Below are 12,531 nucleotides of genomic sequence, written 5' to 3' on the forward strand. Positions count from 1 at the left end.
ACCTTTGAATATCAATATACAAAATCTTCCAAACAATCACATGGTATCGAGCAGGCTTCCTAAAAGAACACGTTCTCTGAAAAAATGTTTGAAATGGAAGAAGAAAATATTCTTGTTGATCTAACTGAGATCATTGGTTCTTCATCAACTCCTTCAAGCGAAGTTGATGGAAATCCTAATCAACGTCTTTTTTCCACACTTCTAACCGAGTTTAACTATCTTACGTGGTCCAAGACTATCACTTTAGCTCTTGGAGGAAGATCTAAGCTCATCTTTATCAACGGAACTGTTGTAGCTCCCAAGCTTGGTGATCCCAAGTATGAAGAGTGGTTCTGTAAGGACCAGCCCGTCATGTCCTGGTTGCTTAATTCAATGGGCTCAAAGATATTCGAGATTTTCAGTTTCTCAGAATCAGCTTTTGAGTTATGGAAAGCTATCAAGGAGATGTATGGAAATCAGAATAATGTAGCCAGGATATTTGAGCTGCAGAAAGGTCTTTCTGTCCTAAATCAAGATGGAAAGTCCTTCTTCGAGCACTTAGGAAATTTGAAGTCCATGTGGAATGAGTTGAATCTCTATCGTCCTCACACCACATATCCAACAATTCTTCTTAAGCGAGCTGAAGAAGACAGTTTTTCAGCTCTTGTCCAGTCTAGATTCTACTTATGAAGACATGTGAAGCCACATATTGATGATTGTTGAACTACCATATCTCAATACTGTGTGCACCACATCCAACGAGAAGAAATAAGAAGAAAGGTTATGAGTACCAAGATCAGTGATCCTGAGTCCAAAGCCTTTGCTGCAAGTGACAGGAAGTTTGAAAAGAAAAACTTCAAAGGAAGGAAAAGATAGATGCTATGCAGTCATTGTGGGCAGAAGAATCATCCCAGAGATACTTGTTGGGTGTTGTACCCGCATCTTAAACCCAACTTTGCCAAGCAAACCAAACCTGATTGCAGTGCTAGTCAAGTCTCTCACTCTAAGACTGCCTTAACTGCTGAGAACTTCACATCAAATCCTTCAGCTCTCTTAAGTGAGTTTGCTCTCTCCACTCAAAGGAAAGATGGAAGTAACCCTCATAAGGGAAAAAATGAAGTTAGCTCCACTGAGCTAATTGAACAGTTTGCAAAATTTCTCCAGACCAAAGTGTCATCCTCCAATGATATGTCAGGTATCCTAAACTCCTTTATTGTTGCACTTGCTTCCAGAAATCTTGCAAATGTTTGGATAATAGACTCTGGAGCAACTGATCATATGACAAATATAAAAAGAGATATGCATGAGTTTAAAGATGCAATTATACCACAGTTTGTTTCAGTTGCTAATGGAACTGATGTATTAGTTTTGGGTGAAGGAAAAGTGAAGATATTTGATGAAAATGTTCAATCAACTGCTCTTTATATGCCCTCCTTTCCATTTCAGCTTCTGTCAGTGGGAAGACTGACAAACTCTTTAAAGTGTGATGTCATATTCTCGCTATTTAATGTGGTTTTCCAGGATCGTATCACGAGGAAGAAGATTGGTGAAGGTGTTTACAAAGATGGTCTCTATATGCTCTCGGTGTAACCTTTTAAAGCTAGAGGCCTTCAAGTTAGTTCTTTGCAGAATCATCTACTATGGCATAGACGATTAGGACATCCTTCTAATCTTGTGCAATCACATCTCTTCAAAACTTCAGAGAATGTGATGACTCAAGATTGCGAAGTCTGTCATTTTTCAAAACAAACAAGGTTGCCTTTTGACTCCTCATTAACCAAGTCATGTAAACATTTTGAGATCATGCACTCTGATGTTTGGGGACCTGCACCCGTGGATTCTTTTGATGGTTTTAAATATTTTGTCACCTTTGTTGATGATTTCTCAAGATGTACTTGGTTGTATTTGTTGAGATCAAAGAATGAAGTTATTAATGTATTCCAGGAATTTTGCAACCTTGTTACAAATCAATTCTCAACCCAACTCAAAGTCTTCAGGTCAGACAATGGTACCGAGTATATGTCCAATGCTTTCACTCGATACCTAACTGATCATGGTATAATTCTTAAGGGCAGGAAAATCCACTTGTCTCATCTTCGAGTGTTCGGATGTGTTTGTTTTGTTCATATTCAAAACTTACATCGAGATAAGTTGGATCCTAGAGCTGCAAAGTGTTTTTTCTTGGGGTACTCATCTGTTCAAAAGGGATATAAATGCTATGATACAAAGCGCCGGAAACTCATTGTTTCCAGAGATGTGAGCTTTGATGAGAAGGTTCCTTTATGTGCAAATACTAGAGATGAAGAGCTTCTGGGGGAGGATTTTTTTGGTCAAAGTTTCATGCCGATCGTGGAAACCAACATATTGCCTGATCAATATTTAGTTCTAGATCAACCAAACAATAATGAAACTTCGATTGATCCAGCTGAGTTTGATCAATCATCTGACATAGTTGTTGAAAATGAACCAACTGAAGGTACTGACCAAGATCACGTTTTGCATGAAGAGAATCATGCCCCTACTCTTGAAGTGATCACTCCAAGGAAAAACCCTAGTAGAAACCAAGGAAAGCCAGCATGGTTTAAAGATTATGTAGGTTATACCTCAAGATACCCTATGGAAAAGTTTCTTGAATACTCAAGAGTTTCTCCTTCTCATGCTGCGTTTCTAAGCAAAATAGCTGCTTCATCTGAGCCAAGCTCCTTTCAAGAAGCTAACTCTCAGTTGATCTGGAAATCCGCTATGAATGAAGAGCTTAAGGCTCTAAATGAAAACAAAACCTGGAGCATCACCAAGTTGCCTAAGGGGATGAAAACTGTTGGGTGTCGATGGGTGTACAAGACCAAGTTTAAGAGTGATGGTTCAGTGGAAAGGCATAAAGCAAGACTGGTTGCCAGAGGTTTTACTCAAACTTATGGTCTCGATTATAAGGAGACCTTTGCACCCATGGCAAAGATGAACTCAGTAAGAGTCATTCTCTCAGTCGCTGTCAATCATAATTGGCCCTTATTTCAAATGGATGTCAAGAATGCTTTCTTGCATGGAGAGTTTCAGGAAGATGTGTACATGCAATTGCCTACGAGACATCCACAAGAAGGAAATGGCATGGTCAGCAAACTCCACAAGGCCATATATGGCCTCAAACAATCCCCTCAAGCTTGGTATGCCAAGCTAAGTTCTGTGTTAGAGGGTATCGGTTTTAAAAAGAGCAATGCAGACTCCTCACTGTTTGTGCGAGATAGTTCAGAAGGTAAACTCGTCGTCCTTATCTATGTCAATTATCTCATTGTTACTGGTGACAGCTTGACAGAGATTCAAAGACTTAAGGGCATTCTTCACAGAAAGTTTGCCATCAAAGACTTAGGAACTCTGAAGTATTTTCTAGGGATTGAAATTGCTTCTTCTAGTAAAGGTTTACTCTTGAATTAGCGCAAGTACATATTGGATTTACTTCAAGAGTTCAACATGCTTGAAGCAAAACCAGTGGTGACCCCAATAGCATGCAAGGAGAAACTGAGATTAGATGGAAAATTATTGACAGATATTGGTTTGTACCAGAGATTGGTAGGGAGACTTATCTACCTCACAATTACTCGTCCTCATATTATGCATGTCGTGAGTCTAGTCAGCCAGTTCATGCATGCTCCTCGATCAACTCATTTACAAGCTGCTCGAAGGATTTTGCGCTACTTAAAAGGCACTATAGGTACTGGGATTGTTATGAGAAAAATTGGAAATACTCATATTGTTGGGTATGCAGATGCAGACTGGGGTGGCTCCAACATTGATCGAAGGTCTACTACTGGATTTTGTACATTTGTTGGAGGAAATTTGGTGACATGGAAAAGCAAAAAACAAAACGTGGTGGCTCGATCAAGCGCTATGGCATCTGCTACCTGTGAGTTAGTTTGGTTGCAAGGTCTGCTCAACGAATTAGGGTTCAAAAGAACACTACCTATGCCTCTTGTTTGTGATAATCAAGCTGCCATTTACATCGCTTCAAATCCTGTCTTTCATGAAAGAACCAAACATATCGAAATGGATTGTCATTTTGTTCGAGAAAAAACTCAATCTAATGTCATTCAACCTATGTTTGTTCGAAGCAAAGATCAACTGGCAGACATCTTCACCAAGGGATTGTCTCGTGTTCATTTCAGCACACTTATGATCCAGCTTGGCTTGATTAATATACTAGCCTTCGCTTGAGGGAGAGTGTTAGAATGAATACCTAATACTTAGCATGGGTTATAGCATGGGTTGTAGTTGTTAGACCTTGATGTAATCAGCTAGGGTTTAGACTATGTAAAGTATGGGTCTAGGCATGGTGTGAAGCATGGTGTGTGTGTCTTCCGAGTGACACACATCACCACATCACCTCATCACCTTTTCATTACTTGTATAAGTTCATTATTCTTTGTACCTTTGAATATCAATATACAAAATCTTCCAAACAATCACAACAAGATATTAGATAGAATAATATATATCAAATAATTTAACGATAGGCAATTTCTTAGCCTGAGATTCAAGGACTTTACAGCTGGTTCAGCCTTGCATAGCTACTACACTACAGAAGCTGGTTTCTGCTTCTTCAACCTAAACAAATTATTGAGGTCAAGGAGTATAGGAGGAACGGCCATAGTCTCTGGAGCCAAGAAATTTACTATCTTCTCATGAACATTGTACCTGCAAAAGCATAATGCAATAAGCATTCAACAATCTGACCTAGTTTGCTCAACGGATGCTCTAAGATATTCCAAAACAAAGTCACAGCAATTTCACATAGGAAACCGAAGAATCATGTTCATCCACTCAACACATCCAAAGCAGCAAACTAACTAGGATACCAGGTTGGGAGGATACAATCATTAACAATTTCAAAAGCTTTAAACGCAATCTGAATACATGGCAAGTAGGGCTAAACATGTGAACAGAAAAATCAGTGAACATAATCACATCGAATAAGTCAATTTTGGCCTAGATTGAAATGAAAAAAACAAGGAAATGCTTTGTGTATCGATTTGTTTATGAAGGAAATAAAACCTATTTCATGGAAATAAAACTTGTGGTTACCTTTGTCTTCCTCTGCCATTTGTCTATCGATTTGTTTCTGAAAATGGCTATTCTACAAGATACAGCATGACAGTTCTTAGTTAGACCAAGTAACCGGCATGGAAATGCTTTCTGAAGAAGAATCTGAACTCAAGAGCTTTGTGCTAGAGAGACTTCAAAAAAATGAAGAAAAAAAAACACAGAATATGGGTAAGAATAAACATCGATCAGACAATAATTCACTGTATAAATCATTTTTTTCAACTTTAAAGTGTGGCTTAAAAAGAAGCTTTAAACAAGTAGCAATAATTTCATATTGAAAAATAAAACCTATTTCATGGATATTACAAGAGCCATTATTTTGAAAAACACACCTTTTGGTTCTTCATTGCTTGACTTTTAAGAAGATCTTCGTTCTTGTGACGATTCAAATTCTTTAAAATATCTCTGCAACGGAATAAACAAAACCAATCTAGGCCAAAATTGACTTGTTCGATTTGATTATGTTCACTGATTTTTCTGTTCACATGTTTACCCCTACTTGCCATATAGTTTTAGTTTTGGGGTGTTAGCGCATAGTGGTCTTCTCTTTACACACCAGTTTCAATTTTATTCTTCGTAAATTAAGAGACCGTTTGATAATCATTTCGTTTTCAATTTAAAAAAATATAAAAAACTAAATAAAGTTTTCAAAATTTGACCTAGAATTTTCGCTTTTGGTTTTCAATTTTAATTTTTTTTAAAACAACTGAAAACTAAAAATAGTTACAAAAAGAAATTTTCAGTTTTTAATTTACAAAAAAGTAAAAACTGAAAACTCTATACTATAGACTAAAAATTAAAAAGTGAAATCGAAATGGGCTCTCAACAAAATTGAAAAAAGACTGGGCTGAATTACTGAATTCAAAGCAGGGCTTATTAACGTTACGAGGCCCAATGGATCTATATAAATATTTTTCGTTTTTTTTTTAACAAACGATATTATTTATATGGACCTAATTTTACAGTAAGCTAATAATAATGTGGTTCAAATTTGTTTTCGCAAGAATCGAACCTAAAACTTCTCACTTACAGATGAAGACCACTAAACCGTAGTCCTGATAGGCTTGTTATTTTATTTTATATTTGAAGAAAAAAGAAAGAAAGCAATGAAAAGCTGTACATAAAATAAATACAAAAAGCAAAGAAATGAACGAGAGTGGGAGACTAACGTTTAATTCAAGATAAAGAAAGAAAGGTAATCGCAAGACGGCGGCGGCGACGTGGCGGTCAATAAACGGAAAATAACAGACAAATCAGCCTCCAGATCAAGTCTCGAAGCACAACTCTAAAAAATCGAGACTACCTACAGCTGAGCTCCGACCAACCGTCGATGGATGCAATCCGGAAGCTCAGAGATCAGGTCGCCAAGCAACAGCTGGTTCTCCCTCTCATTTGATTCCGAATTTGTATTTCTGTATGGATTTTGATATGAACATAATCTGCGTTGATTGCGAGATGCTGAGATTGCTTAATGAAATAATGTTTATATAATTGTTCGAGTTGAATTGGATCGATTCGAATTCAAATAGAATTTCACTATTTCTGAGCTGTTTGGGGATGTGTTGGAGTGCAATGTTGATGAATTTCTGAAATTTTGAGCTAGGTGGTGCTAATTACTTATCCATTTTTGATGTAATTGGATGCTTAATTTTTACATTTTCGGAAAACTTGAAGCGAAAATGGCATATAATTCAACGTTCCATGCTTCATTAATGCATATGAGTTAGTCGAAGCTTTATCGAGTTTGCTTTTGATTATTTTGTGAACACCGTCAGGCTGTGTTCAAACAATTTTCTGGTGGCATATACGGGGGATCGGATAATGTTGCCTCGGATGAAAATGAATTTCAACAGCATCAGAAACTCGAGAAGCTGTACATATCAACTCGTGCTGCCAAGGTTGCTACGCTTATTTTTGTCTGTGCTTTAAACGAGCATCACGTTAGTTGTGTTACCTATCGTTTTTTGCTTCTTCTTTAACAGCATTACCAAAAGGAAATTGTCCGCGGAGTGGAAGGTTACATTGTGGCCGGTTCAAAGCACGTTGAAATAGGTATGTTGCTTGAAATGCGTTGTCTTTTCTTGGGAGTTTGGATATGAATTCATGTTGGTTTTATCAGTTGGCATACATAATACTTTTTCAACAGGTACCAAGCTATCAGAAGATAGCAGGAAATATGGTTCTGAAAAGACTTGCACCAGTGGTAACACATTGTCGAGAGCTGCGCTGAGTTTTGGAAGAGCTCGGGCCCAAATGGAAAAAGAGTGCGGAGTTCTACTTAAAGCCCTTGGCACACAGGTTTAAGTCAAATTATTACTAACAGAGGCTATTAAGTAAAAATCAAATATTGCCAGGGCCGGCTTCGTACAAATGGAATTTCAACTGACTAATTTTCGTGTGCATTTGATCATTTCGAAAGAAATTTACAGCAAAAATTGTTTTCATTTCCATGTCGTGGTTCAAGAATTGGACTACTTTTTGTGTTTCTATGCATCGTATGACAAACTGGCTCACCATTTCTTTCTATAGGTATGCATAATAACTCTTTGTGTGCTTATCAATTTGCCTGTGTAGGTTGCATAGCCTTTATAGTGGGAGCGCCCATGGAGGATGCTCGACATCTTGCTCAACGTTATGCTAGAATGCGGCAAGAAGCTGAAGCTCAGGTATATGCAGTTTCTTCTGTTTCCTACCAATTTTATTCTACAGTGATTTTATATCCAAAACAAGCATTGACTTGGCTGTCCATCCATCAATAACAGGTCCACATCTCAACCCAAATATAATGACGTCAAAGGAGAGGGGAAAATGAGAAGGAAACTCTGGAGGGTAGAGGGAAGGAAAAGGAGAAAAGGAGAAAGGGAGAAGGGAAAATTAGAACGGGAAGGAGGAAAATGAGAGGAAATTTCGGAGAATAGAGAAAAGGAGAAGGGAAAAGAAGAAAAGCAGAAAAGAAGGGAAAAGGGGAAGGAAGCTTAGGAGGCTAGAGAAAAAGAGGGAAATGCATAAAAATAAAAAAATAAAAAAGGAAAGTCGCCTTCATCATTATGTCTACTAACGGAAAGGAGCAACCACATTGTAAATTATATTTTGTATAATGAGAAACCAGTATTCCTACCCCGAGGGTATAGACACAACTTGCTGAATCTCGTTACTATACAGCAAGTTTATAATTGCACAATAATTCGATCAATCATCTTAAGTTCAACCATACATGTAACAAGATTTAAGTTTTTCCAAACTTTCCTTATGAAGGTAACTGAACATTACAAGTGCCACGTTATTATGCGGTTCTATCAAGTTTTAATTTTTGTCCCATAACCACGTTACAAGTGCCACGTTATTTATTTTATCCTTTATTTTATCTTTATTATTAAAATTTAAAATTTTCTAATTTTTTTTATTAATTTTTTTTTATAAAATCACACGTAAAACAAGAAGTAATCTTTTCTTTTTCTTTTCATCTCTGCCACTAGCGGCCGACCATGACTTGAAGAAACGCTTTTGGGTGGGTCAATGTATGGGAACGACCCATTTTATATGTTACATGGTTGTGCAATTAAAAGTGCATTTTATCATAAAAATGTGAGCAACGATCAATATAATTGTTATTTATAGAATCACACAAAACACAAGAAGGAATCTTTTCTTTTTCTTTTTCATCTCTGCCACTACCAGCCGACCATGACTTAAAAGAAACGCTTTTTGGTTCAATGGATGGAACGACCTATTTTATAATAAGAAAAATTAATTAATAAAATTTAAAAATTGTAAGTTTTAATGATAAAAAAATATTGTAAATAAATAGTACATAATTGATTTTTTTTAGTAAAATTATAATTTTTTATTAAAATTTCGTTCAAATCCCCTTTATAATATTGTTTGTAAATTTTTCTGGAAGTAGATGGAAATGACCCAATTACATATTTCCCCTGCTCACAGACATTTTCATTGCACCTAAAAAACCAGTTTTTTGTTAGAAAATCGATCCACATCAATGGCTCTTGTGAGAACATCTCCAGGAACCTCCTCTGATTCCAACACTTTTCGGAGTTATCGCTACGACGTGTTCTTGAGCTTCAGAGGCGAAGATACTCGCAAGACTTTTACCGACCACCTCTACACAGCCTTGAACAACGCAGGATTTCTTACGTTCCGAGACGACGATGAACTTGAGAGAGGAGAAGATATAAAGCCAGGACTGCAGAAAGCGATCCAGCAGTCACGAACTTCTGTTGTCGTGTTTTCGAAAGATTACGCTTCATCCAGTTGGTGTCTTGATGAGCTTGTGCTGATCCTTGAACGCAAGAGGACCACCTCGGACCATGTAGTTTTACCAGTCTTCTACGATGTCGATCCGTCCCACGTGAGGAAGCAGACAGGAAGTGTTGGAAAAGCATTTGCTAGAAGCCAGAAAAATCAGTCGCCGGAAAAGGTGCAGGGATGGAGGAAGGCACTTGCAGAGATTGCAGACCTAGCAGGCATGGTCTTACAAAATCAAGCTGATGGGTAACTTTCATTATCTCCATTTCTCATCTCTTTCCTGGGTGAATTTGATGTATGATCCGTAATGACCTAGATTTTTATATGTTTATTAATTCAATCTCAGTAGTGAATAATAATCTCAATATAGGTCAACTTAAAGAAATCACACTCAACTCAACTTAAGGATTAGTCATTTTCCATGTTAATCTACTGGTTTCCAGTTGCTTAAATTTTTTTGAAAGCTGGTGTGGAAAAAGGTTAGGATGTGATCTGTGATGTATCTGTCTATAGTTCGTGTAAATTATGCGCTGTATTCCTTTTTTTTTTTCAATTTAATTTTGTCAGCAGTCCTCTTTTTTTTTTTCTTATTTAAAAAGGCAATCAACATATGTTTTAATTATCTAATTTCCCCAATTCATTTTTCATTTTGTTTGCAAATTCTTAGGTACGAGTCAAAGTTTATCAAAAAAATTGTTGAAGTGATAGGAGACAAGTTAAGTCGTACGTCGTTGAGTGTTGAACCAAAATTGATTGGAATTCAATCTCAAGCCGAACGCATCAATTTGTGGTTACAAGATGGATCAAGTCATGTTGGTATATTTGTTGTGTATGGCATGTCTGGAATAGGGAAGACAACCATTGCAAAACATGTTTACAATTCAAACTTTGGAAGCTTTCAAGGAAGTAGTTTCATTGAAAATATCAAAGAAACAGCAGATCGACCAAATGGCTTAGTTCAAATACAAATGCAACTTCTTTGTGATATTTTGAACGGCAGAGAAGTGAAAATACACAGTGTTAGTGAGGGAATAATTAAGATTGAAAGGGCCATAAGCACTAGAAGAGTTCTACTTGTTCTTGATGATGTTGACCAAATGGACCAATTCGATGCAATCCTAAGGATGAAGGATCAGTTTTATCCTGGAAGTAAGATACTAATAACAACTAGGCGTGAAAGGCTGCTAAAGGCAGATCAAGTTACAGAGGTGCACAGAGTTCAAACTTTGGATTACAATGAATCATTAAAGCTTTTCAGTTGGCATGCTTTTGGCCAGGACCATCCCATAGAAGAATACATGAAGCACTCAAAACAGCTAGTGCAACATAGCGACGGACTTCCATTAGCTCTAAAAGTTTTGGGTTCTTCTTTATCAGGGGAAAGTATAGGTGTATGGGAAAGTGCATTGGAGAAGCTAAAAGTTATTCCTGATGGTGAAATCATAAACAAACTAAGAATAAGCTATGAAAGTTTAAAAGATGACCATGACCGGAAATTATTCCTCCACATTGCTTGTTTCCTAATAGGAAGGAACAAAAGCTACATTGTTAGAATATTCGATGGATGTGATTTCTATACAATCATTGGCATTCAAAATCTCATTGATAGATGCTTGGTGACATTTGATGAACACGGCAAGGTGAAAATGCATGACATGATTCGTGCTATGGGAAGAGAAATTGTTCGCCAAGAATCAGAAGAGCCTGAGGAACGTAGTAGATTATGGCGCCATAAGGATTCTTTCCAAGTATTGAGGAAAAAGAATGTAAGAAACATGCCTTTTATGTCTATATATGTATTTCTTCTTGTGAAAATTATGCATATTAATGTCTTTTTTTTTTCCTTTAGGGTACAAAAAAAATCCAAGGTCTTGTCCTGGATATGCGTAACCATTCTGCAAACAGTCCAATAAACACAAATGAGATAGTCTTGGAAACCAATGCATTTGCAAGGATGTGCAATTTACAACTACTCCATCTTAGTAATGTACGACTAGATGGATGTTATGCAGATTTCCCTACAGGATTAAGATGGTTGTGTTGGCTTGAATTTCCTTTGGATTCTGTACCAATTGATTTTCCTTTGGAGAACGTAATTGTTCTGGAAATGCAATACAGTAGCTTGAGACAAGTATGCAAAGGAACAAAAGTATGTTACTCTATGCATTTCAATTCATTTTCCTTATTTTGTTAGTTTTTTATTTGTTGACTAACTTCGTGTGTTAAAATGAACTACTATATTTTCTTTAATTCAATGACTAATTTCTTATATTAGATACTTATTTCATTGTTATTTTTTCTTCTTTTTTTTCCCTCTGTTTCCACAGTTTCTTCCATCGTTGAAGATCCTTGACGTCAGCCATTCTCATGGCCTTAGTGAAACCATTGACTTCTCACTTTTCCCCAATCTAGAGGAACTGATTCTTGTAGATTGCACAAGCCTGAAGAATGTTCATGAATCCATTGGAAGCTTGGAGAGACTCGTGTACTTGAATATAAAGGATTGCAAGAATCTTAGGAAGCTTCCGAAGAACATGTGCATGCTTAAATCACTTGAAACACTCATTTTATCTGGTTGCTCAAATCTTGATGAGTTTCCAATGGAGATGATGAAGATGGAGTCTCTGAAAGTTCTTGAGACAGATGGACTTCCAATAGGTAAATTGTGGCCAGAAAGAAGTTCAACTATCTTGAGTTCTTTTCCATGCTCTTTAGTAGAGTTAAGTCTGAAGGGGTGCAATCTTTCTGATGATGTCCTTCCTACGGATTTAAGTAATCTATCCTACTTGCGAAGACTACATTTAGATGAGAATCCAATTTGCAGTCTGCCAGTTTTCATCAAAGGTTTGAGGAAGATCGATGAACTCTCTTTCAAGGGTTGTGATAGGCTCGAATCGCTTGTGGGGTTGCCGGAAGTACACCAATGGCTAAGTATAGCCGGATGCATATCATTAAAAAAAATAACTTTTCATTCCCCTGAGCAACCGTATCTAGTACGTGGGGGTGACAACTCGAATAACTGTAATTGCTGTTACAAGTTACAGCCTTTTGATAGAGTTGATGTGAAAATGATCAAACTTATGGGCTTGTGCAACTTTGAATCCATGCCAGCTGTTCAAATGCGTAATTCATACACATACAGGGATCCAAAAGAGGTCCCCGTCCAGGTGCGCCTCTCTTTCTCTCTCTCATAAG

General features: G+C 37.1%; 2 protein-coding genes and 1 long non-coding RNA gene across 28 annotated transcripts in view; 2 read left to right on the plus strand and 1 right to left on the minus strand.

Annotated features, from left to right (window-relative positions):
• The window catches only part of LOC126633534 (disease resistance protein RUN1-like), a 44,629-nt gene that overhangs the window by 16,130 nt on the left and 15,968 nt on the right, over positions 1-12,531 (plus strand). For 2 of the 25 annotated variants that reach the window (XM_050304165.1, XM_050304185.1), the window contains one exon: positions 10,004-11,102. The exons of 12 other annotated variants lie outside the window; for them this stretch is intronic. In XM_050304165.1, the coding sequence (XP_050160122.1) occupies positions 10,004-11,102 (1,099 nt within the window). Of the gene's footprint in view, positions 1-8,937; positions 9,583-10,003; positions 11,103-11,185; positions 11,486-11,663; positions 12,504-12,531 lie in introns of those variants that run through there. 11 more of the 25 variants (XM_050304181.1, XM_050304169.1, XM_050304164.1 and 8 more) reach the window with 11 other exon arrangements.
• LOC126633542 (uncharacterized) lies at positions 4,456-5,159 on the minus strand. The gene is made up of 3 exons (XR_007627091.1): positions 5,053-5,159; positions 4,705-4,817; positions 4,456-4,575 (listed from the first exon to the last, which is right to left on the minus strand). It is a non-coding gene; the product is annotated as an uncharacterized LOC126633542 (long non-coding RNA).
• On the plus strand, positions 6,277-8,345 carry LOC126633539 (SH3 domain-containing protein 2-like). Of its 2 annotated transcripts, none has more exons than XM_050304191.1 (6): positions 6,277-6,451; positions 6,849-6,971; positions 7,056-7,125; positions 7,220-7,371; positions 7,648-7,739; positions 7,833-8,345. In XM_050304191.1, the coding sequence occupies exons 1-5, from the start codon at positions 6,404-6,406 to the stop codon at positions 7,654-7,656; spliced, it is 402 nt and encodes a 133-aa protein (XP_050160148.1). In that variant the 5' UTR covers positions 6,277-6,403; the 3' UTR covers positions 7,657-7,739; positions 7,833-8,345. The 2 variants fall into 2 exon arrangements, with proteins under 2 accessions (XP_050160148.1, XP_050160147.1); XM_050304190.1 differs by having other exon boundaries at positions 7,836-8,345.

Source organism: Malus sylvestris, chromosome 8, assembly GCF_916048215.2.
Source record: "Malus sylvestris chromosome 8, drMalSylv7.2, whole genome shotgun sequence".
NCBI classification, from domain to species: domain Eukaryota; kingdom Viridiplantae; phylum Streptophyta; class Magnoliopsida; order Rosales; family Rosaceae; genus Malus; species Malus sylvestris.